A 23,816-nucleotide genomic window follows, 5' to 3' on the forward strand; every position below is an offset into this window, starting at 1 on the left:
ATACATTCCTCTTAAAAACTGACCTTGTTTTTGCTAACTGGTATATTGGAATTAGCTCTCTTGCATTTTCTAGTATACACAGGGACATTAAAGTATCTGTGTGTAAACATAACAGTCAAAACCCAAAATAAAATATAAGAGGAAAGCTAAATAGAAGATGAAGAGCAACAGGATTGCCAAACTTCTTTTTTCTCTTCCCCTTAGGTTAGAAGTGTGGAAGTTGCTTTTTCTTAAATTTCAGTTTTCTTTATTCCTCATTCTTGGCACTTTTTATTTTCCACTTCCAGCTACCTTGTTACAGTGTTATCTTTTTAAAAAATGATCACTGTCTTACTGTAGCAGCTGGAAAGATTTTTGGTTTAAAAGGAAAAGAAAAAAGTGTATTTTGACTTCCAGATGCAAGTTACAAGGACAGGACAAAATTCAATTGGTATGGAAAATCTGGTGGAAGACTGATATTGGTGTATCATTTAAAAACAAAATAAAATAAATCCCTGGCTGAATGTCTTGTGAGAGGTTGCTGGCGAAGCTATGTTGTCATGGGATGGTGGGTAAAACTGCATTGTTAAGGAAATAGCTATGGGGAAGAAAACTAGTTGGAGTCTCAGTTTGTAACATGACAAAAAGACTGCTACTAATGAACTGGCAAAATCTGTAGGTGGTGGAATTATTTATTGAGTAATGGAAGTGGAAACTTCAGAGGGATATAGCGGGCTAGTTTAATATTTGGTGATAGGTGCATTTTTGTGTTAACATAGGAGACCTAATGCATATTGGAAGGAGTAGCTAGAACTATTCATCAAAATGGGGTGTAAATTAAGTATTTGGTTATAAGAGCCCAACATAATTATGAATTACTTTATGAAAATGTCCCATTAGGAATGGAATAAAAAATAAATGTTGGAATGTCTTAAGAATATAACATATACTAGCTTGCATACTATTTTTATATTAATTACATAAGCGTATTTGAAAACTACTAAATGTTACTACTGTATAGCAGGTGGTTCTGGTACTATGTGGAGACCTCCTAGCTTTAGCTCTTTTACAAACGGGCTGTTGTGTTTCTTTGTTGTTTGTATTCCATTTTTGATCAGGAAAAAATAACTGATTTGGGAGAAAACTGTTAGAATAGTGCTGCTCCTGTGCAAATAAAATGGAAAATATAGTTTATTTTTAGCATAAAAAGAAGTGAAAGAAGAGAGGCCTCCAGTAGAGGCTAACAACCTTGAATAAAATACGAGTAAATTTCAGCCTATGCTTGTAACTCTCTGTCATACAACTAAACAAGGAGATGTTAGAGAGCACACTTTGAAAAGTTAAGTAGGGTAGTCTATGAAGAAGTAATTCTTAAAAGATTCAGTTGAGATTGGCTGATTGTGTGATTCAAAATAAGGAATAGATTTTTATACAGACAAGGAGAAAATCCATTAGTAAGTAATAGGAGTTTTAATAAAAAAGATTATAGAGATTGCACTTCAGTGCATAAACTAACCGTGTTTTTAAATGTTTCCTATGAGCAAGTTAGTCTAGACTGCCCACTACAGCCTTTCTTGGATTTTTTTTTTTTAACTACGAGGGGCAGCTTGCTTTCAGAGTTGGTTGATGTTCTTGTCAATTTTGAGTAAATCTGTTGTGCCGGTTGCTTCAGTTTCAAAGCTTTAAAGGCCATAAGAAATTAGAATTAGATTAAATAAATCTGTATTAACAGAGACATACACTTTGGGCTTATTTTCCTGCATAATTGGAAATTTTGTGTTTCAATCCCTACTTGTTAACAGAGGGGAAGTAAGAACATTTTTCCAGATGGTTATTGACACCCCACCCAGCTTAAAAGCTGATGGTTTCAAAGGTTGATGTAGAAGATGTAGGAATAGAATAAAGAATAAAACAGGCAACGTCATCATGCCACTGTTTATATCCACAGTGCGTTCCTATCTTGAATGAATGCTTTGTGCATTTTTTCATCTTTTCCACTTCCCACCCTGTCTCGAAAGGTATGTAGTAGAACTGGAGAAAGTACAAAGAAGGACAGCAAGGATGACTGATTTATATGGAAGAAGACTTAGAGAATGACTAAGGATTCTTAATATTCTTGAGTCTGGAAGACTATTTTTGAAAAAATAAGGGACAATGCTTGGGTGAGTGCTCTCAGGTAAGATTAGTGCAGTCTGTGATTGGAATTAGGACAGACGTGTTAGTGTTTTAACACTGCTGAGATTGACAGCTGGAAAGAGGCTTGCATAGCACATTTAAAAAAGCAAATATTCAGAGAAAAGAGAGTGAGAACATGCAGTGAATTCTACTTATACCTCTTTGAGCTATTTTTTGAGATAGAGTTACTGAGGAGAGGTGGATCACATCAAATCTCTTACTGCCAAAAATGTGCAAAGATCCTTTCTGCTACTTTAGCCTGTAACACTGAGTAGGTTTCTCTTCCTCAATAGCCCTTCAGTCTCTACAGTGCTACAGAATTCAACCTGATCCTTAGTAAGGCTCCCAGGTGATAAATAATTCTCACTTCTTAAAACAAAGAGTTGCCTACTTCTGCTAATTATTTTCCAATACAATTCTAATCGGAGTTAATCTGATTCCAAAATTTAACTACACAAAAATGACAACTTCATTTCTTCTCTCTTCCTCTTTTCTTTGAATTGTCGTCTTCTACTGACTTACCAGAACAATGAGGAGACTGGAAGACTATTTTGTGGGCCAGTATTAATGTATTTCCCATTATTGGTATTCCTTAATCATGGTTTCTTCATATCCCCACAAAAACAAGGGGGAGAGTGTAACAGAAACAGCAGCACTCTTGGTTAACATCTTTAAAGTTGTTTTATGTTTCTTTGGAATTTGTTGGTTTGTTGATTTTGCTGTGATTGCAGTAAAGATGTGCTTACACTAGTCATGACTATTGTGACTAATAAGGTCGTGGTGACAGGCACAAATTCTTATGAGTGGATTTTATAAGCTATCTGGGCACTCTTGTTATGTGCTCAGGCTGCCTGCCTGTTCTGAAGCCCATACTTCCCCATTTTCCATATTGTTATAATATGTTACCTATAGAGTTAAATTTAATATGGAAGTGCCTACATGTAACTATGGTAAGGTTTTCCATTTGCAGTGTAGGTCTACTAAAATCTGCCCATATTTTAGAGATATATCTTAGTATATTACTTTACATTGCTCTTGTTGCAAGTCTATAAACAATAACTTATACCAACCGTTAGGATTATCCATAGCAGAAGGCAACCCAGAGAGGCTGAAGACTAGTGTGTAGCTAGCGTATTATGTATTCTGGCAGGTATGAAGGCTGTTCAGCTGAATTATTAAAGTGAAGGAGAAAATACTTTTCGCTGATTTCTTGACATACATGTTGGACTGTCGGCCTTTAACTACCATTGTTCTGTTCAAGTAACCTGGAGTTGTTTACTCCATTTTTTTCACTGTGTGTGTGGTCCTATCTGTAATACACAGAAGAGGCATTTTGATATTTTTCATTATTTGATATTGTGGTAGGACCTAGAAGCATCATCGTGATTAAGATTCACAAGCGAGGTGTACCCTAAATATTTTGCTGATAAGTTGCTCCATGAGCAGTGGAACTAGGCTTCATACAAATTTTTCTTACATCGTTACAATTCTCTTCTCCCTCTGCTGTTTTAGACCTTTCCTACTTGTAGTAAAAAAGCCACTATGCGCAGCTCCAGCTCAGACTGATTCAGAGCTGTGTCTGTGGTGATTGTGTAGCCTTAGAGCCAGGCAGCGTGGATAGCTTCAGTTCATGCTGCAGCCCTTTGCTCAGCAAGTGCAGAAATTGTCTTTTTCCTCTACCTAGCTGTTGATTTTCGTGAAGCTCATGGGAACTTAGTGTATCAGAGGACATTACTTCTCAGTTTATTTTAACTGAATCTGGTGGTGAACAGATTCATTTAGAGGGATGGAGGTGAAAGGAAGAGTGGGAAGAGGCAGGTGGACAGTATGAGTCATACATGTGATGTTTCCTTGGGAAACCAGGCTAAAAAGGTCCTTGCTAGTCTAAGTATAAGGCAAAACAGGACAGGCAGATGTGTGCAGTGTAATCATAGTCTGTCATTTGTTTGGACCCCCTGCAAAACACTCTGAAAAATAGGTTTTTGTAAATCTCTGTAATTGTACTATGTTTTTTCTTAGACCCTAATATGAGGCTGGCAATATGTTGTAGATAATGCATAGATCAATATTGCAGCATCTGAAGCAATGGTCAGTGAATGTGCTTGAAAAACTACAGAAAATGAAATATTTTTGTATGTAGCTTCCTCTCCATGCCCATATGAGTGGACGAAGATTCGTTTTCTGAGGTGTGGGGGTGTGGGAACCGCATATAGGTTGGCTTAAGAAAGATAAATATAGAAATGTTTGTATCAGACCTGGTGTGTGAAGAATATTAGAATTTGTCCAAGGGAGGGCAACAGAGATGGTGAAAGGCCTAGAGGGTGTGACTTATGAGGAGCAGCTAAGGATACTCGTTTTGTTCAGCTTAGAGGAGACTGAGGGGTGACCTCATTTTTGTTTACGACTTCCTCATGAGGGGGAGCGGAGAAAGAGGTGCTGATCTCCTTCTGGTGTCCAGTGATAGGATGTGAGGGAATGGCTTACAACTGCATCGGGGGAAGTCCAGATTGGATATTAGGAAAAAGTTCTTCACTGAAGTGGTGATCAAGCACTGGAACAAGCTCACCACAGAAGCGGTCATGGCCCCAAACTGTCCGTGTGCAAGAATAGAATAGAATAGGATAGATTATTTCAGTTGGAAGGGACCTACAACGATCATCTAGTCCAACTGCTTGACCAATTCAGGGCTGACCAAAACAAAAAGCATGTTGTTAAGGACATTATCCAAATGCCTCTTAAACACTGACAGGCATGGGGCATTGACCACCTCTCTAGGAAGCCTGTTCCAGTGTTTGACCACTCTCTCGGTAAAGAAATGCTTCCTAATGTCCAGTCTAAACCTCCTCTAACACAACATCGAACCATTCCCACACATCCTGTCACTGGATACCAGGGGGAAGAGATCAGCACCTCCCTCTCCACTTCCCAGGCAGCAGACTTGCTAATGGTGCATTCAACTCCAGCATCCAGATCACTGACAAAAATATTGAACAAAACTGGCCCTAGAATTCAGCCTAGAGGAACACCACTGATGACTGGTTGCCAGCCACATGTAGCCCCATTCACTACAACCCTTTGAGCCCTGCTCTTCAGCCAGTTCTTCACCCAGCGCACTGTGAACCTGCTCATCTCAGAGCTGGACAACTTGTCCAGAAGGATGCTGTGAGGGACAGTATCAAAAGCCTTACTAAAATCCAGAAAAACTACATCCACCACCTTCCCTTCATCCACTAGGTGGGTGACCTTATCATAAAAGGATATCAAATTAGTTAAACAGGACTTTCCCTTTGTGAACCCATGTTGACTGCGCCTGATGATTGCATTATTCTTTAAATGTCTTTCAGTAGTACCCAGTATGATCTTCTCCATAATTTTTCCTGGAACTGAGGTTAGACTAACAGGTCTGTAGTCCTGGGTCTTCCATCATGTCTTTCTTGTAAATTGGAATAACATTGACTAGCTTCCAGTCAGCAGGGACCTCCCCAGACTCCCAAGACCTTTGGTAGATGCTTGAGAGGGGTCCTGCCATCACATCTACTAGCTCATTCAGTACTCCGGAATGAATCCCATCAGGTCCCATGGACTTCATGAACATTCAACTGATACAGCTGGCCCCTTACAATTTTCATATCCACAAATGGAAAGTCACTGTTCCTGTAGTCGTGGTCCTTCAACTTACAGGACCGAGCAGCCTGTCAGGTCCTATGGACTCGTGGGCATTCAGCTGATACAGCCGCTTCTTTACAATTTCAGTGTCCACAAATAAAAAGTCACTGTTCCTACATTCGTGGCCTTCTGACTAAGGGGACTGGGTGGTCCAAGGTCTATCAGTATTATTAAGACTGAGGCAAAAAAAGCATTGAATGCCTCCGCTTTTTCTTCATCCCTATTAGTCAGATGACCATCTTCAACAAGTATCAGTCCAGTGTTTTCTTTAGACCTCCTCTTGCTATCAACATGCTTAAAAAAGCCCTTCTTGTTATCTGACACAACGCTGGCCAGTTTCAACTCTAATTGAGCTTTGGCCTGTTGTGTCTTCTCCCTGCATAAATGAACCACGGCTCTGCAATCTTCCTGCAAAGCCTGACCTCGCTTCCAGAGATCATACAATTTCTTTTTCTTCTTGAGCTCCATGAGGAGTTCCCTGTTCAGCCAAGCTGGTCTTCTGCCCTCCTTGCTTGACTTACGACACAGTGGAGTTGCCTGCTCCGGTGTTTCTAAAAGGCTGACAGGCACTCATGGACTCCTAAGCCCTCAAAAGCAGATTCCCAGGGTACTCTGCTAAATAGCTCCCTGAATAGCATAAAGTTTGCTCTCCTGAAAACCAGGGTACCAACTCTGCTGTCCTTTTTTCTCATTACACTGAAAATTTTAAACTTGACCATTTTGTGATCACCGTGGTCAAGACAGCGACCTGCCATCATATCTCCCATGAGTCCTTCTCTATTCACGAATAACAAGTCTAGCAGCATCTTTCCTAGTTGGCTTACTGAGTACTTGCGACTAGAAGTTATCTTCCACAAATTTCAAGAATTTCCCAGACTTGCTCGTCACAGCAGTGTGGTATTCCCAGTTGATATTTGGGACGTTGAAGTCTCCTATAAGGACAAGAGCTACAGATCCAGGGATTTCTCCTAGTTGCCTATAGAATAACTCATCAGTACTTATATCCCGTCTGGGGTATCGGTAGTAGACACCCACTACAACATCTCCTTTGTTTTCCATCCACCTAATCCTCACCCAGAGGCTCTCAACCACATCATCACTAACTGTAAGAGCTGTATAATCAAACCCTCCCTTACATACAGTGCAACTCCTCCACCTCGCCTGCCCTGCCTATCCCTCCTTGTCGTGGTTTAACCCCAGCCAGCAGCTAAACCCCATGCAGCCGCTCACTCACCCCCCACATTCCGGTAGGATGGGGGAGAGAATTGGGAGGGCACAAGTAGGAAAACTCGTGGGTTGAGAAAAACACAGTTTAATAATTGAAATAAAATGAAGTAGAACAGTAATAATAACAATTATAACAACAATAATAGCAGAATATACAAAGCAGGCAATACACAATGCAACTGCTCACCAACTGCTGACCGCGTGTCATGAACGGGGGCGAGCCCCCCCTCCCACCCCTGCTTTTTATACTGAGCATGATGTCACATGGTATAGAATACCCATTGGCCAGCTGGGTCAACTACTCCGGCTGTGCTCCCCCCCCCCAGCTTTCCCTGCACTTGGCAGGGCCTGGGGGGGTGAAAAAGAGACAGTCCCCGGTGCAAGCACCACCCAGCAACAACCAAAGCATCAATGGGCCATCAACGCTCTTCTCATACCAAACCCAAAACACAGCACACCCTCAAGCTACTGGGAAGAAAGTTAACTCTGCCCCAGCTGGAACCAGGACACTCCTGAACAGCCTGTAGCCCTCTATCCCAGCTTTCCAGTCATGGGACTCATTCCACCAAGTCTTGCTAATACCAACAATACCATAGCTCTGGGAATTGACCAACCCTTCCAGTTCAAGAAGTGTTCAGACACTGCTCTTAGATACATTGTTTAACTTTTAGGTTGCCCTGTGTGGAGTCAGGAGTTGGACTCAATGATCCTCGTGGGTCTCCTCCATTTCGGGATGTTCTGTGATTTAAGAAGAATGATAGTTTGCTTTCCAGTTCAGTTCTATGTAGGTCTGCTGTAGGGTTGGCAACTTGGAACTTAGTAACAAAATATTTGCAATATGTCATGGATGTTGAAGTATCTGTGGAGAAGTTGTTAGGAAGAACTAATGCCTCTCCTTGCTGACAAGACCTTACAGACCGTGAGGAGGAGACTGCTGAAGCTGAAATTCTACTAATATCGAAGCAGATCCTATGGAAGCCACTGGTATATATACACCTGTCACTATGTACTGTGGGCTTGGTGAAAACATGAGAAATGAAATGCTACTGTGTCCCTTACTGTTTGGCAGGTCTGAATATTCACTCCAAAAAGTGTGTTGATGATAACAGAAAGTATGAGGACTTTCTCATAGCTTTATTCTCCTTTGTTTTATCGAAGTTGGATTTACTACTTAACATTTTTGGGTCCTTCTTGAGTCCTGTCAGCCTCAAGTAATTCCTTTTTTTTGAGAATGCTTGTAAGCTACTCCTAGGTAAAGGAGTGAGGGATATTGTCAGTTGAAGATGGTTTTGGTAGTACTTTTGAGTTTTAACAGGAAGAAGAAAGACATTCTGCTGGCAGAAGAGGACCTGGTGGACACCAAGCTGAACATGAGGCAGCAATGTGTCCTGGGGGCAAAGATAGCGAATGGTGTCCTGGGCTGCATTAGGTAAAGAATTGCCAGCAGGTTGAGGGAGGTGATCCTTCCCCTTTATTCAGCGCTGGTGAGGCCACACCTGGAGGCTTGTGCCCAGTGCTGGACTCCTCAGTACAAGAGAGGCATGGACATGCTGGAGAGAGTTCAGCGAAGGGCCATGAAGATGATTAAGGCACTGGAGCACCTCTCCTTTGAGGAAAGGCTGAGAGAGCTGGGACTGTTCAGCCTGGAGAAGACTTGGGGGGACCTCATCAATGTATATAAATACCTGAAGGAGGGTGCAAAAAGGACAAAGAGCCAGGCTTTTTTCACTGGTGCCCAGACACAAGACCAGAGGGAATGGGCACAAACTGAAGCACAGGAGGTTCCCTCTGAACATCAGAAAGCACTTTTTTACTGTGAGGGTGACTGAGCACTGGCACAGGTTGCCCAGGGAGGTTGTGGAGTCTCCATCCTTGAAGATATTCAAAAGCCGTCTGGACACGATCCTGGGCAACTGGCTCTAGGTGGTCCTGCTTGAGCAGCGGGGTTGGACCAGATGACCTCCAGAGGTCCCTTCCAACCTCAGCCATTCTGTGATTTTGTGATTTGGGATTATATATATGAATGTTTTGTTTATGGGCTGAATGTTTGGTGCTAAGAGCACTTCCATTGGACTTAAAAAAAGTTTCCAGTGTTCACTGTTAGCATAGAATATGTCCTAGAGTTACAGATGTTTTGAACAGCACTTACTACTGTCCTTTCCAGTTTTCCAGATCTATTTATTTGTATAGGTAATATTTATAAGTCTGATAGAATACAGTTTTTTTTTTCTTTACAGTTTTTTTTAAAACTCACCAGTATCCAAGGAATTAGAGAAACTATTAGTAAGGAGTAAAGGGATCTGCAGGAATCTAATCTTGATAAGTAGCTAAGTATTCTGTTAAATCATTTAAAGGTGCTAGTGTTTCATTTTATTAAACGGTATCCTATAATTTTGGGGGTTTTTTAACGTGGAGGCCTGCATTTCAGTCCATCAATATTTGTTTGAGTGAAGTTTAAAACCAGCAGTAGGCGCCACAGAAAATAATTTGTTGCTCAGAAAACGATGGTCTTACTACAATCCTAGTAGTAAAAAGTACTAAAAGTACTGCCATCGTGCGTTTCTCTTGTGTGATGAGAAGTAAAATCAGTGCTCTTAGCAGTATTATTTTAAATGATCAGTGAAAAACTGATTTCCATTTCTAATATTTTCTAAGCTATTAAACAATGACTTAAGGTACTATTTATAGTACTTTTACAAATGATACGTCATAGCTAAGGACACCGTTCAATACTACTCACTGCATCTTACAAATTTCCAAGTTAATTATTAAAGTTATTCTGTTTTATGGTTCCGAATATGTCTTGTGCCATCTTTTGCCTTCAGTTTGAGCATAGGACTGTAGCTTAAATTGTTTTCACAGGGATTCTTAAGGTTAATAATCTTTCCTTCTGTGATCATACTGTCACAGAAGTTGGGACTGGTAATATTGCAGGTTCTTCATGATGTATAATTTTAAGATGTAGTTAGAAAAACTGATGGTGAACATGGATGTTGCATGGTTCCAATCTTAGATATTTATTATTTCGTAACATATGGCTTTCATGTGTACTTCTGTGGTGGATAATTAAAATATTTCCCAGAAAAATTCTAAATGATTTAGGTGTAAAAGTCAAAGACAAAATTATACATAGGACTGAAAGTTAAAGGTAGCAAAGGTGAAAACAACAAAAAATAAGGGTTTTAAAAAACAGGAAGTGATTGAACTCATGCAGGTAAAAAAAGAAGTGTGATGGGGAATTGGCAGCTTGTGTTGGGGCAAAAGCAGAATACCAAAAGTCAAGGAACTTGACTTAGTCTGTGAAAAAAACATAACATTTCGGTGTCATATAAACAGATCTATTGAGTTAAACTGAAAGAATCTAAGACCTTCAGTGTAAAGCGTTCAGATTAGAAAACAAAGGTTAGAGCTGTTTGTGTAACTTGGACTTTGCCTTCTTTGTGTATGTCTAGCGGGAGTCACAAATCAGAGCATTGGTTACTAGTTTTTGCCGCTGGACTGTGTTTCTTTCAGTGTATGTATAAGAGAGACAAAACAAGGCCTGCTGCTTAATGATGCTTTATTAGTCTGTAGTTCTTGTTCTATCCCTTTATTTAATTTCAATAAATTAAAAAATGTCAAGGCTTTCTGTTTGACTTTAAAAAAAAATCTCCTAACATTTTTGCAACTTTTAGTAATTTTAAGAGGGACTTGTTGGCTGCGTAACTGTTACAATATGTTCATTTACAACTAAACATAACCCTTTTTAAACTCCTTGCTAGCTAGATGATGTGTAATGTGAGATAATTAAAACAATAGTATGACTAAACAATATTTTCCTTTTCTTAAAGTTTGTCCTTGTGTTAAACAATTTGGTTTCTTAAGAGTGAGTGTAACAATGCATACATGAAGGAAATCTTCTAAATGTCTGCAGCATGTCAAGGTATCATTTCGCCACCTTTAAATTTAATTAATTATACCTGAAAAGGAGGATTGTAAAGCAATGTGTCAGTATTTTAATTCTGGCATCCTATGGAAAGCAGTCAAACCAGCAAGTATTTAGATTAAATATATAAGATGTCCATGAATATAGCTTTTTCCTGGAAGCTTCTGTTCACAGGAGAGATTTTACTTTTCCCCTCACATACACCAATAAATTAGTGGTTGATAAAAGCTGATACTTTGGCCTACATAATGTCTCTTGTCTGTATCCCTAGTCCATCACACCTAAAACAAAGTACTTCCTGGGCTTTGCAGTATATTCCTGGTTACCATATATTTGGTCAGAAAGGAGAATGGAATTGCAGACATTTTGAATTAGACTGTAACAGTAGATCTTAAAAGGGAAGAAGACATCTGAAATGGAAGAGGACAGATCAAATTTTCATGAAGAACAATGAATTAATTTTGTCACCAACATCAAGCAGAAAGTTCAGTGGTTCTCAGATGGCCATATTGTTTGTGGAGGATATCCCTTGCTGATAAGCATCGTCTTTCCATTGTTTATTAAAGTAGCAAGCGGGCTTGTCGTGTTCAGGGAAATAAAACTTTGACTTTAAAGTTCTCTATTTGCTTAGGTGTAAATATTATTGTAATTTTAGTTGTTGATGACCAAAGCTATCTGTTTAGGGAGTGTCAAGTCTTAGAATTTTTTTGTTAATGTTGTTCTAGGCAAGACGAGTTGTGGAAATGATCCTTTACTATCCTGCTCAGTTTGATAAAGGCCAGCACATTTTTTGGGTCTACAGATTCTTCTCCAGATCTGAAACAGATCTGGTCTCTATTTGTGTGTAACCAGTTTCTGAGATGAAACTTTCCCAATGTCAAAGGGAGATACCCTTGATTTTTTTAATGATGTAGAATCACTGGTTCTCTGTGTAAGGAATACAGTTGACATCTGTAGCTTTTTTTTTTTAAATCAGTTAATTAGACATACATTCAATTTGCTGTAACAAAATTAGAAAAATACTGTGCCTTTGGTATGGATGTGATCAGAATATATATAAATTTAAGGGTTCTTGGTGTTGAGAATCTTCACTTAAATTTAATGACCCTCCTGAGATTAGCAATCATTGCCATTTTTATTGTTGCTAAGTAGTGAAATACACTTTCAAATCAGAATTGCATATTGAATAAAAATTCTAGATTTTGAAAGTCTGAGTGGAAAGGAATCAGTTAAGAAATTTACTTCCGTCTAAGATAAGAAAAGTTCTTTTTTCTTTTCTTATTTTTGTTCTTTGTTCTTATTTTCACATCAAGAAACTTGCTTCCAACCTTACACTTCTTGATATTGTTGTAGAGGAGTCATGACTCCCCTCCCTCCCTTCTCCTCCCCACCTGTTGAAGGTAAACCCTTTTTGAGAATTGAAGAGGAAAAGTGGAAAGTTAAATTTTGTTTGGTATGTCAACAATTCAATTGCTTTTAAAAGCTGTCTCTTCTATTTTGAACTATTGTATAACTCCTTTAGTATGCTGTTTTAGGAACTCTATTATCCTAAAAGCTACTATACTATCTCTAATTTTTCTATTTCTGGTTTTACCACCACTTAATAACACCTATTTTTGGTTTTATCTTGTGCTTTTATGGTACTGGCTTTTTCAATAATGTAAAAAGGCCAATTGTTGCAAGTCTGCTAAAGGTTTTGGACAAGTGACCAGTGATTTCAGGAGGCTGTAGGAGTCAGAATCTCTGTGTACTGTAGCTGTTCTGATCTTCTGGAGTGTGAGGTGCGGGAAGGAGGGATGTTCTTGTGAGACTTTGCCCACGGCGAAACATGCAGTACAGCAACTGTGTGTGAGCATCTTTCAGGAAAAAGACTGTTGTTCCACTGTGTTGGGGAGAGTAGGAAATCATCCACATTTCTAGTCCTGCCTCCAGTCCTCTTTTTCCACTGAAGGAACAAGGAGGTCGTTGCCAGCAGCATTATTCCATCTTGAAAACAAAAGTGTGTGTATGTGGAGGCAGGAAAACTGGAAGGGAATGTCTGAAGTGTAGAGCACAAATTTGTATTGCTAATACTGTGATAGTGCACATATTGTTCAGTTTTACATCTAATAGAATTGTGACAGTTTTGTGGTAGCTTCAGGTAATCCAGCACTAAATAATACTGACAAAGGCATGATCGTGTCGTTGGATACCTTGTTAATCTGAACCTAAAACATTTTTCTTTTTTTTTTTTTTTATTTTAAGGATTTCTTACATGTTACTTATAATCAAAGTAACATGGCCTTTCTGGTGTTTGTGTTTACGCTTTGTAACTAATGTCAGTATTTATTATGTTAAATAGCCATAGGTTTTAGAGTTTCAGTTCACTTATTTCTTCCTCACCCTATCCTTCTTCCTTCAACCTTTCCTACGTTTTTACTTGGGGAGGGCAGGAAAAATCTTGAATAGATAAGCTTCCTTGTTTAAAAAAAAATCTATTGAGAAAAGATTTTTCTGCATTTCCATTCTTGTTCGGAAGATACGCTCTGATATAGGAAAAATAATATTTATGGCATTATGGTGATTTTACCTAGCCAACTCAATTCTTACTTATAGTAAACTGAATTAAGGATGTTAGTGAAGAGGTTAGAAATATTTGGGCATTTTGCTCATCTACTTACTTTGTCCTTGCTTAGTGTATTTATACAATTAGATCTCAAGTTTTCTTATTCTGGTTTTGGGCATTCAGGAAGATTTTTGATTCAACAGTGCTCGTTCATGGTGTAATCTGTTCATGTTTATTTTTTCTCTTCCTTTATCTACCATACTGTATATTATTTCTGTAACAGAAGTGTCAGATTAGCAAGAGAATAAATCAGTAGTCATTAAAGTACCATGAGTAAGCTCAAATACATTGTGATTGAATATAACTCATTTTAAATTACAGTTATATTTATTTTCTGTTCAGTCTTCTGTCTTCTGAAACTGCAGTCAGTTTCAGCCGAGGGACACAGTGACTTGTGAAATTCTCTACCACAGCTTTATGGATGGTTTCTGAGTTCCTGGCTATGTCATTCTGTTTGGTTAGCATTTTTGTTTGTTTGTTTGTTTGTTTTTTAGCGGGTTGACTTTCTGTAGGTAATTGGGATGGGAGGGGGGAGACGACGCTTCTTGGATAAATATTCTCCTGATTTGCAGTTCTTCTGATTTAAAGTTAAATTGAAAAGCCATGCTGCATAACTTCTTGTTTCTGCAGATTTAACATTCTTCCTATATTTTAACTGTTCTGTGTGACAGGATTTTCCAACCGTTGTGAAATGATATCACAGGTAATTAGACCCTACTATCTTAAACTTGGTACAGGTTTTTTTGTTTTACTCCTAGCTTGACTCTTGTGGTATCATATGAGTAAAGAAAGGACTTTGTCTTGGTTGTTGTACTCTTCTACATCTGAGATTCTTTGTTCTTCGTGAAAAATCTCAATTACTAAAGCATCAGTCCATTTATAAATATATGTTTGCTGCTCCAGTGATACTTTTTAGCTTTCAACTTCACAGGAAATACTATGATTTGTTTCAATACAGCACAATAGTAAGTCTCAACTAGGTGCATTCATTACCAAATGGATAATGTCATTTAAAATGTATCTGCTTAAATTCCATGAATAAGTAAATCATCTACTAAAAATATACTACTGAATCATCCACTGAAAAATAAATTAATGAAATATCCATTAGTGTGGTTGTCTTTTATTTCTGATATTTTAATAGCATTTTGAGATTTAGAGAAAATTCTTTACAGAAGTGTAAATTTATGAAATGCTGTTATTGTTAACTAGACTGTCTTCTGTGAAACTGTTGATACACATGAATTAGGAAATGATCCTTTAATTTTTTAATAGACTACTATGTCAGCCATTCTGTGGTTGTGCTAGGGTCTTATTTTGTCCTTATTGATCTGTAGTTACCCAAAATAATTTATACAACTGAAGTAATATTAATGTTTAAGGTATCTGTTAAAGACATTAATAAATAGATTGTACTCTTCCAGTGGATGTAATGGTTATGTATCATGAGGGTGGTTTAGACAGAAGCGTTGTGATAACTATGGTCTTTATGTGGCTTTCAAGACTCTCTCTTAATTCATTTTTGGTGTCCAGGAATTTTGAGGGGAGGAGGGTTGTATGTGTCAGTGAAACAATTCTGAAAGTAAAGCTTCATATCCTTTAGTCCAATGAAGTTTCACCCAGAACTTAAATAAAGAGGTGTAGCAAGTTCATATTCAGGAATGTGTGGTGACTGTAGCCCTGTTAGAATTAATCCCCTGATTTTCAGGAAGATTATAACTACAAAGATGGTGACTCTTACATTGTTGTATGTAATCCTCTTTTTAAGATTGTGTAGAGATAACCTCAAAGATTTTAACCCTTAATCAACATGTTCAGTAGCTAAACTGGGCATTTATTTTGAGTAACAAGAAAAAGGGATTTAGGGCTGAGGAAAAAAAAGTGTGTGCATGATGCAAGCAAGCAGTAAATAGTGCCCATAGGACATAGTGTTCCCTTGCCCATTAGTGGTTAGGGCTGGCATTGTTTGAAATAAAACTGTTTAAAATTGTTTATTTAAAAAAACTCCCATCCTTCAGTGCTTCTTCACCACCTGTTTTTCTTTCTCATATAGGCTTTCTTGCAAATTAGGTCAAGAAAGTACTGGTATTTTGCTTTTGACGTTATCCCTGGTTGTGAAAGCTTCTCAATCCTCCAAATGAACATCATCACTTCACTTCGTGTAATTGCCATCCCATCCCTTCCTTCACCAAGATCAGACAACTTCTTTAGTTGAAATTTTGGTTATTTTTGGCCATGCAGGTATAGTTTGTTCTGGCTCATAAAGATGGGAGGCTGCTAGTCCTTAAAACTTCCAGTTTTTCAGTATTTGAAGAATTTCTAGTTGTAGAACTTCTTTTAATCTTTCTCAGCTTATGAAAATTTTTACTTCTAATGAGGCAAGAGAGTGATGGTGTAATCCCATCCTAGTGCAAGTCTGTCAGTCCCTCTGCTACGTGACTTCTTTACTGTCCCTGCTTAGTTTCATACAGTATATGCTTGCACTCTCTCTGTGCTGCAACCTTGCCCCCCAGAAACCTGAGATTTTTGGAAACATTTATGTCAACACTATTCTTTTAATTCAGTAGCCTTTATTTTTGTTTTCTGCATGTTTCTGATATATTTATAGATGATGAGCAGCTTTACTTCCAGTCTTTATTATTTTTAGACTGCTCTTTCATTGTCTTAATTCTCCCAGTAGTGGTCTTCATGTTCTGTCCTTTTCGTGACTACGACAATCAGTACTAGTACCTTACACAATGTCACTGATAGTGTTTTTATCACTACTGCAAACAGTTCATGTGATAAATAGGGTTGTTATCCCATGTCCCATCCCCGCCTCCCCCCTGTGGCTGCATCATGGTAGTAATTTTCCTATCAAAGGCTGAGGGTCTAAGTTTTGGATTATGCTTCTCTTCTTTGATTGTGCAGCAGCATTTGTCATATATCCAGACCAGCCTTCAGGGAGTAATAGGTGTCCAAAGCTCTAGATAAGATCCTTCATCCTGTACAATGTAACTTGGCCAACTTTTCTTCCTGAAGGCTTTGTTTACCTGGAAGAAAGACGTGTTTGACCGAGAGTGAGTGTGACCCAGTGTGCATCAGGCAGTGAAGATTTTTTGTTTGTTTGTTTGTTTGTTTTTTCAATATGATAAGAGTAGCTTTTTGGATCTTGAATGAAAATTACAAACATCATGATATGAGCAGGCTCTCTCTTAGAATCATAGAATCATAGAATCAGTAAGGTTTGAAAAGACCTCTAAGATCATCAAGTCCAACCGTTAACCCAACACCACCATGCCCACTAAACCATGTCCCTAAGCACCTCATCTACACGCCTTTTAAATACTTCCAGGGATGGTGACTCCACCACTTCCCTGGGCAGCCTGTTCCAAGGCCTGACCACTCTTTCAGTGAAGAAGTTTTTCCTAATGTCCAGTCTAACCCTCCCTTGGCGCAACTTGAGGCCATTTCCTCTCGTCCTATCGCTGGTTACTTGGGAGAAGAGACCATCCCCCACCTCGCTACAACCTCCTTTCAGGGAGTTGTAGAGCGCGATGAGGTCTCCCCTCAGCCTCCTCTTCTCCAGGCTAAACAGCCCCAGTTCCCTCAGCTGCTCTTCTCCCAGGGGAGCCAGCCTGCATCAGAGCTGATTAGACAATAACCTGTTAACTTCATTTAAAAATGTCAGTAGCTGAGTTTGGATAGTTATTGATGAAAATAACTGATGATTGAAGCCTTAAATAAATTTTTTTGACGTGTTACTGAAAAAGAAGTTTCTAGAAAAAACAATTGATTAGTTTTCTTCTTTTGACTCAGAGAAAATGTAATGTTTCCTTCCCCCTTAATTCCTAACCAGTTCTTAATTCCTAACCAGTTAAACAAGAATGGGGGGGGCTGCAGCTTTGGAATCTTTGGAACATGATGAGACCAGAATCAGTCAGTTCAACTAATTTGCTCTGTTCAGTAAAGCCCTTTTAAATATATGACATAACACTTTCTTCATGTATTGTTGATAAAAAGCTATGTTTATTTAAAAAAACTGTAAGTGTTTTTTTGCACTTTCATATATTTTAATTTGTTTTTCTAAATAGTATTTGACATATGTTAATGCAGTATTTTGTTTACAACATACTAAAAATTTGGAACTGTAATCATTGCTGTGTAAATTTACTTAGGTGTACCATATTGGCAAGAGTATAAGATAGACTTCTATTATAGAATGATGTTCATTTTACAGGGGCAGAAACAGAACATTGGGGCACTGTTGGCGTGGGATACAGTCATGTAGTTATTGCAGAAACATGCAGCCCCTCAACCAACCCCAAGCCTAACTTTGTTGCATCTCCATCCTCTGTTGGGATCTCCCTGGCATTGTAATAATTTCTCCCAGGCATCACGGTAATTTTTCCTTCAAGGGGAAAGATGCAAAGCTAAGTGTAGTGAATTCTCACCTCCCTGTTACCAGGAGATTGGCAAACACGCGTTTGCCAAATGCAGTTAGCAGCTTAGTAGCAAGCACAGCCAGAAACTCGGGTTAGGGCAGGTGGTATGCCTTGCAGATGAATCAGCACCTGAAACCTGAAGTCTGAGGAGATTAGGCAATGAACTGTCTACTTGAGGACTTTGACACAGTTTATTTCTTTATTTCTATATTTATTTTGCTTTGTGCGTGCTAGGAGTAGAGTTTAAAAACCCCACAAAACCCAACTAACCAACTAAATAAAAACAAAAAAAACCCCAAGCATTTTAGATCTATGCAGGTTGAACAGTAGGAGGGAAAAAACCCAGTAAAAATAATCATAATTTGTCAGTTACAAAAGTATGCCTAAACTAATTTTTTAATATATGATTAGAACTAGATTGCAGATCTTGGTTTCTTGTGAAGAATTTGAGTTTACTTGCCACAGAATTGATCACATGTTGCTGCTTTGATGTCTTCCTATCAGTGGCCTCCAAAGTGGGGTGCGCAAGACCATCCATTGAGGTGCAGGAAGAAAATATTAGGACTTACGTTTTATCTGAAAAATAAGAAGGAAATTAAGCTCTATTTAATATACGTATTGACACTGGTACCCTCACTCAGTCCGTATGTCAGATGGTCCTGTGTCACGTATAGTTCGCGAAGTGTCCTGAGGGCGGATTTAGTATTCCACAGTGTGGAGGGATCACAGTAGCACCTTCAGTTGTTTGTTCGCTTTCAGTGTATTGCAATGTATGCACTTTACATGTGGTTAGGTGGATTTATGGATTATATTACCTAGTTTTAACTAAACTAACCCTCACAAAATGGGCAAGTGGCTTAAAAAAATTAGTGCAAAGAGACCACGGATTGAAGATAATACTAGTAATGTGAGCACAAGTGAACAATAAGAATGCAGCAGAGCTGACGCTTCTCCTACTCCGAGTATGAGCTCCTGGTCAGCCGCATCATGAGGTAAAACCAATGGCAATTAGATCTGACAAGATGTTGGCCAAAAAAATTTGGGTTTATCAAGAAGGCTATTTGAAATATGGATGTACATCCAGTATCATCGATGATGAACCTCACCCTAAGAGAATATTGTACCTTGAGATACCAGCTAATGTTAATATGAAGCTATCACAATTTGCAAGGATTTAAAAACTAAGCATCCAGAACATGAAGACAAACCTGCAATTTTTTCAGCAATGTTTAAAGTTGTGCGATTGACAACTTTAAGTACTTAAGTACTTTACAAGATTTCACTAAGCTTAATGATAGATCTTTAGAAGCCTCTTTTGAGGTTTCGCAATAGCAAAAGACATAGAAGCCACATACTCTTGGGGAAACACTTGATCTTCCTGCTGCAGTAAAAATGTCTGAAATAATACATGGAAAACAGTATGGTGACAAACTATAAAATGCATTCCTTTGTCAGCAGATACTGTTGGCAGATGTCTGGAAAACATTGCCAAAGATTTGAAGAAACAAATATTAGAAAAAATTACACAGTGTGGGAGGCTTGCTATACAGTTGGATGAAAGTATAGATGTTTGTAACGTGGCTCAGCTTACAGTAGTTGCTAGATTCTGTGTCAATAATGAAATACACAAAGAACTAAGTCACTAAGGAAAGACGTACTAGGGAAGATACGTTCTTTACAGTAAATGACTTCTTTAATAACAACATTTTTTTTTAAATGGAAAAATTGCAAATGTAACCACTGATGGAGTGGCTGCTTTGACTGAGGTAAAAAGGATTCTGGGGTAAGGTTACAAGGAGAGCACCACATGTGGAATTACTTCACTGCATCATGCGTAGGCAAGAATAAGGAAGTTGGAGCCAGAAGTGCACAAAATGGTGCAGGATGTCATCAATGTGGTTAATTGTATGAAAACAAGACCTTAAAATAATAGAATCTTTACAATAATTTGTAATGACATGGGGAGTGACCAGGAAAATCTTTTGTACCATGCAGAGGTTGGCTGGTTATCATGGCAAAGTGCTTAGAAGAGTCGTAAAACTTAAAGATTAATTATGCGTTTTTCTTTCAGAAAAAGATGAGTGTTCTGAATTTGCTGACCTGTTCTGTGATGACAAGTGGCTGTCAGAAGTATGCTGACTAACAGATATTTTCAAAAAAATGAAGACACTTAATGTGTCCCTTCAAGGGGAAGGTGATATTTTAACAATGAGCAAGAAGGAGACTGCTTTTTGAAAGAAACTCATGCTATGGAGAGAGCATTTTAAAAATGGATGTTTGGAAATGTTTCCATCATTGTGTGATTTTGTTGCCAGAAAAGATGTGTGTCATGTATAAAAACTCTCATATCTGTACACTTAAACATGGAAACAGAATTTCCACACCTGTTTAAAAGTCTTCCAAATGAAGAGTTTCAGGGGGTTTTGAACCCATTTGTTAAAAAAATTAAACTGCAACACCTTCCATTAGTTTGCAATAACAACTGATTGATATCGGGCAAGATGGAAATTTACTGGCCAAATTTCAAGAAAAACCTTTGTATAATTAGTGGATAGGAATGAAGAATGAGTATCATGATTTAGTAAGTGCAGCCAGTGATGCACTTTCATTTGGATGTACGTATATTTGTAAATTGTCTTTTCCAGCTATGACAGCCATTAAAACCAAGTTTTGAAATAAACTGAATTTAGAACCAGACCTTCAAATCACTGTATTAGAAAGTGTTAAGCCAACATTTTAAAAAATGATGAAGCATATTCAATTACATGGCTCTCTGAAAAAAAAATTAATAATTTTTTTAGCGAGAGCAAAAAAGTTTTTTGTACCATTAATAATAAAAATTATTTAAAAACACTGTTTATTTCATCTTTATCTCATCCTTTCTCATTTCTATTTTTATATGTTTTATAATGTACAGAATATGTTAGTACAGTAGTACCTATATATAATTTATAAATAAATATACACATATTGGGGGTGTGTGCTCAAAAATTTTTTACTGATAGAGGTGCACGAACAAAAAGGTTTGGTAACAACTGTTCCCATATTATTATTAATATCAATTAATGTTCACAGATATAAATATATGAAAGGTCATGAGGGCATGGAAAGTGTATTTTAAATGTACGTATTCTTTTCTCATGAAGAATAGTTGTCTGTTAGAAACAGAGACTATTTTACTTCTGGCTTTGTTTCAGATGTAGTAATTCAGGAGGATGGGAGTGATGTTGTCTGCACGTGCTTTAAGTGCTGGGAGGCTCCAGCTGAGATCAGAGCCACGCTATTTTAGTCACCGAATGATAAGATGGGGTGGTCCTTGTAAAGTGCTTACTGTCTCAATAGATGAGGGAGGTGATTTGCAGGTGGACCATAGTGGTATAGCAAATCTAGGGGTAGAATTCAAATGTTTGTCTGAATCACTTGTATTATTGCTTGAGTGTATCGTTCTGGGGACAGCTTGATTTTTTAAGCACGTTTCAGACGTTTTGTTCATTTGAAGTTGGTGGTACTTAGCTCATCAGACCATAAGCATACCTTCTGGAGGTAGGAATATTGATACGTCACAGCTGAATACTTTTTCTTGCCTTATACAGTTGTTCTAAACTATGTAAATGTATGCATTACTGAAGTGTCTTGGCATCCTCAAAAGTAACGTGGGACAAATTTCCAAAGTAATTGTTTTTTTTAACTGGTGTTATGAAATAATGCGTTCTGCCATACCTAAGTAACATTTGGTAACTTGCTGATTAGTTGAACATCTTATTTAATAGTTGTAACTACCATGCAGATATAAGTACTTTTTAATAAGCTACCTGTGTGCTTTTTTTTTTAGGCTAAAGCCTAAACCTCTGACATGGCCACAGCCTCACCAAGATCTGATACAAGTAACAACCATAATGGAAGATTACAGATGCAAGTAACAGGCAAGTAGTGATTTGTATCATGGTGATTTTTACAGGAAAATATATGTATTCTAAAAAAGCAATCTCTGAAATGAGTGTGAAAAATGGATCAGTATAGTTAATATTTTAATTAATAAGTTAAATATTACAGTTAAGAATATGACTATAATATCTGTAGATGAATTGAAGCTAGGTAGAGGTTATACAGTGGGTTGGATGACAGGGTTTAATGATCTCTTCAAATTAGAAAAAAATGAGATTCAATTCAACAGTAGGGAAAAATGTAAGGAATTTTGTTTGGGAACAAATAATTAATGGCACAAATTCTATAGAGGGATCACATATTACTGAAATTCTACAAAAAAGATGGGCAGTTGTAGTGAATCCCAAACTGATAATGGGTGCAATGTTATAGTGAAGCTGGAGAAGAACTGGAGGAGATCACAGAATCTGCTAGCCCTTCAAAAGATTAAGGTCTTTGATTTTACATATCAGGTAAACATCTGTTGAGAATAATATAGGTATTCTGTATTATCCTTAGGGCAGCAGGTTGGATTACACAGCCAGATGGAATAATTTAGGTTGGAAGGGACCTTTGGGGATTTCCTAGTTCACTCTTCCGCTGAAGGCAGGGCTACCTTTGAAGTTGGATCAGGTTGCTCAGGGTGTTGTCCAGTTGAATTTTCAGTATCTCAAAGGCTGTAGATTACCAACTTTCCTGGGCAGCTTGTTCTGGTGATAAACCACATCACTGTGAAAATGTTTTTCCTTCTATCCAATTGGAATTTACTACGTTGCATCTTGTGACTGTTTACTCTTTTCCTTTTATTGTGCTGGTTCTCATACTTCAGGGCAGAATTCAGCCATCTCAGTACCTGCTGGAAGGGAAACACAGTGGGCTACAACAATTCTGGAAATTTCTGATTGTGTTGGGGACACAATCAATAGATTTTTTCAATAGATGTTGAACAGGCCAAGTAGGTTATGCATTTTGCTACTCATGGATAAGAACTGGTCAGGGATGTGACAATCAGTGTCAGTATTAGCTGCTTTTTCTGTGGGATGGCAGAGCAGAACAAAGACTTCTTGTAGTCCGAAGATAAGCAAAATGCATCTAGGTAAACAAGTTTGATAGCTAATTATGACAGTGTTAGAGTAGTTAAAAGTGAAAATGTTACCAGCAAGTAGTTAGATATTGTGCATAAATATATATGCACATAAATGTGTGTGTGTATGTATACAAGTATTATTTTACCATTGATAAATAACTTGAACTTTCCAGGGATCCTGAGAAATCTGGGAACCCTGAAGTAAGAATGAATGCATGACCAAGAATATATTATGGCTATCTTGAACAAAATTTGGAAAAAACATGAGTAAGGTACCATGTCTTAAAAAAAGCTGCATCTCAAGAAAGATACATCATGCTGGATGGTCCAAAGATGGCCAGGTTATATGAGAAAAAATACATTGTTGGAGAGTCCCCAAAATTGATATTTTATCAAATTAGATAAGAGAGGGACCTTAAAACTGATTAACTTTCTGTAAGAATCACATAACTTGATAACATAACTTTGATGAATCATCAAAACTGGCAATAACTAATAGCATAGATGGAGCCACTTGCAGATTAAATATATGTAACTGTAACAAAGTGAGTTACACGAATGAACCGTAACTTCAGATCCGTGTATGCAGAAATGATCATTTTGGTATCCTGTACTGTACTGTTCCTTATGTAAGTAGTTGTGTATTTTTCTGGCACTGGAGCTTCTCTTGAGTTCAAGAGATCTGGTTCAAGAATCATAGTGGGAAGAAATCTGTATAATTTTTAGGATTAGTTTTCTGAAGGTTTAGTTCTCTAACCAGTCTTTATTGCAAGATCAGAGGAACGCCAGTGGCAGTATAGGGAA

The 23,816-nt window shown here is 38.0% G+C and overlaps 1 protein-coding gene across 2 annotated transcripts in view; it reads left to right on the forward strand.

Moving 5' to 3' along the window:
* The first annotated feature begins 3,944 nt into the window (after nucleotides 1-3,944).
* Nucleotides 3,945-23,816, forward strand: part of WWP1 (WW domain containing E3 ubiquitin protein ligase 1) — a 54,882-nt gene continuing 35,010 nt past the window's right edge. Inside the window, exons 1-5 of one of the 2 annotated variants that reach the window (XM_009576165.1) lie at nucleotides 3,945-3,972; nucleotides 8,492-8,494; nucleotides 15,844-15,857; nucleotides 17,950-17,957; nucleotides 21,834-21,924. In XM_009576165.1, the coding sequence (XP_009574460.1) occupies nucleotides 21,855-21,924 (70 nt within the window). In that variant the 5' untranslated portion in view covers nucleotides 3,945-3,972; nucleotides 8,492-8,494; nucleotides 15,844-15,857; nucleotides 17,950-17,957; nucleotides 21,834-21,854. Of the gene's footprint in view, nucleotides 3,973-8,491; nucleotides 8,495-15,843; nucleotides 15,858-17,949; nucleotides 17,958-21,831; nucleotides 21,925-23,816 lie in introns of those variants that run through there. The other variant, XM_009576164.1, reaches the window with a different exon arrangement.

Source organism: Fulmarus glacialis, unplaced genomic scaffold (assembly GCF_000690835.1).
Source record: "Fulmarus glacialis isolate BGI_N327 unplaced genomic scaffold, ASM69083v1 scaffold14794, whole genome shotgun sequence".
Lineage (NCBI taxonomy): Eukaryota > Metazoa > Chordata > Aves > Procellariiformes > Procellariidae > Fulmarus > Fulmarus glacialis.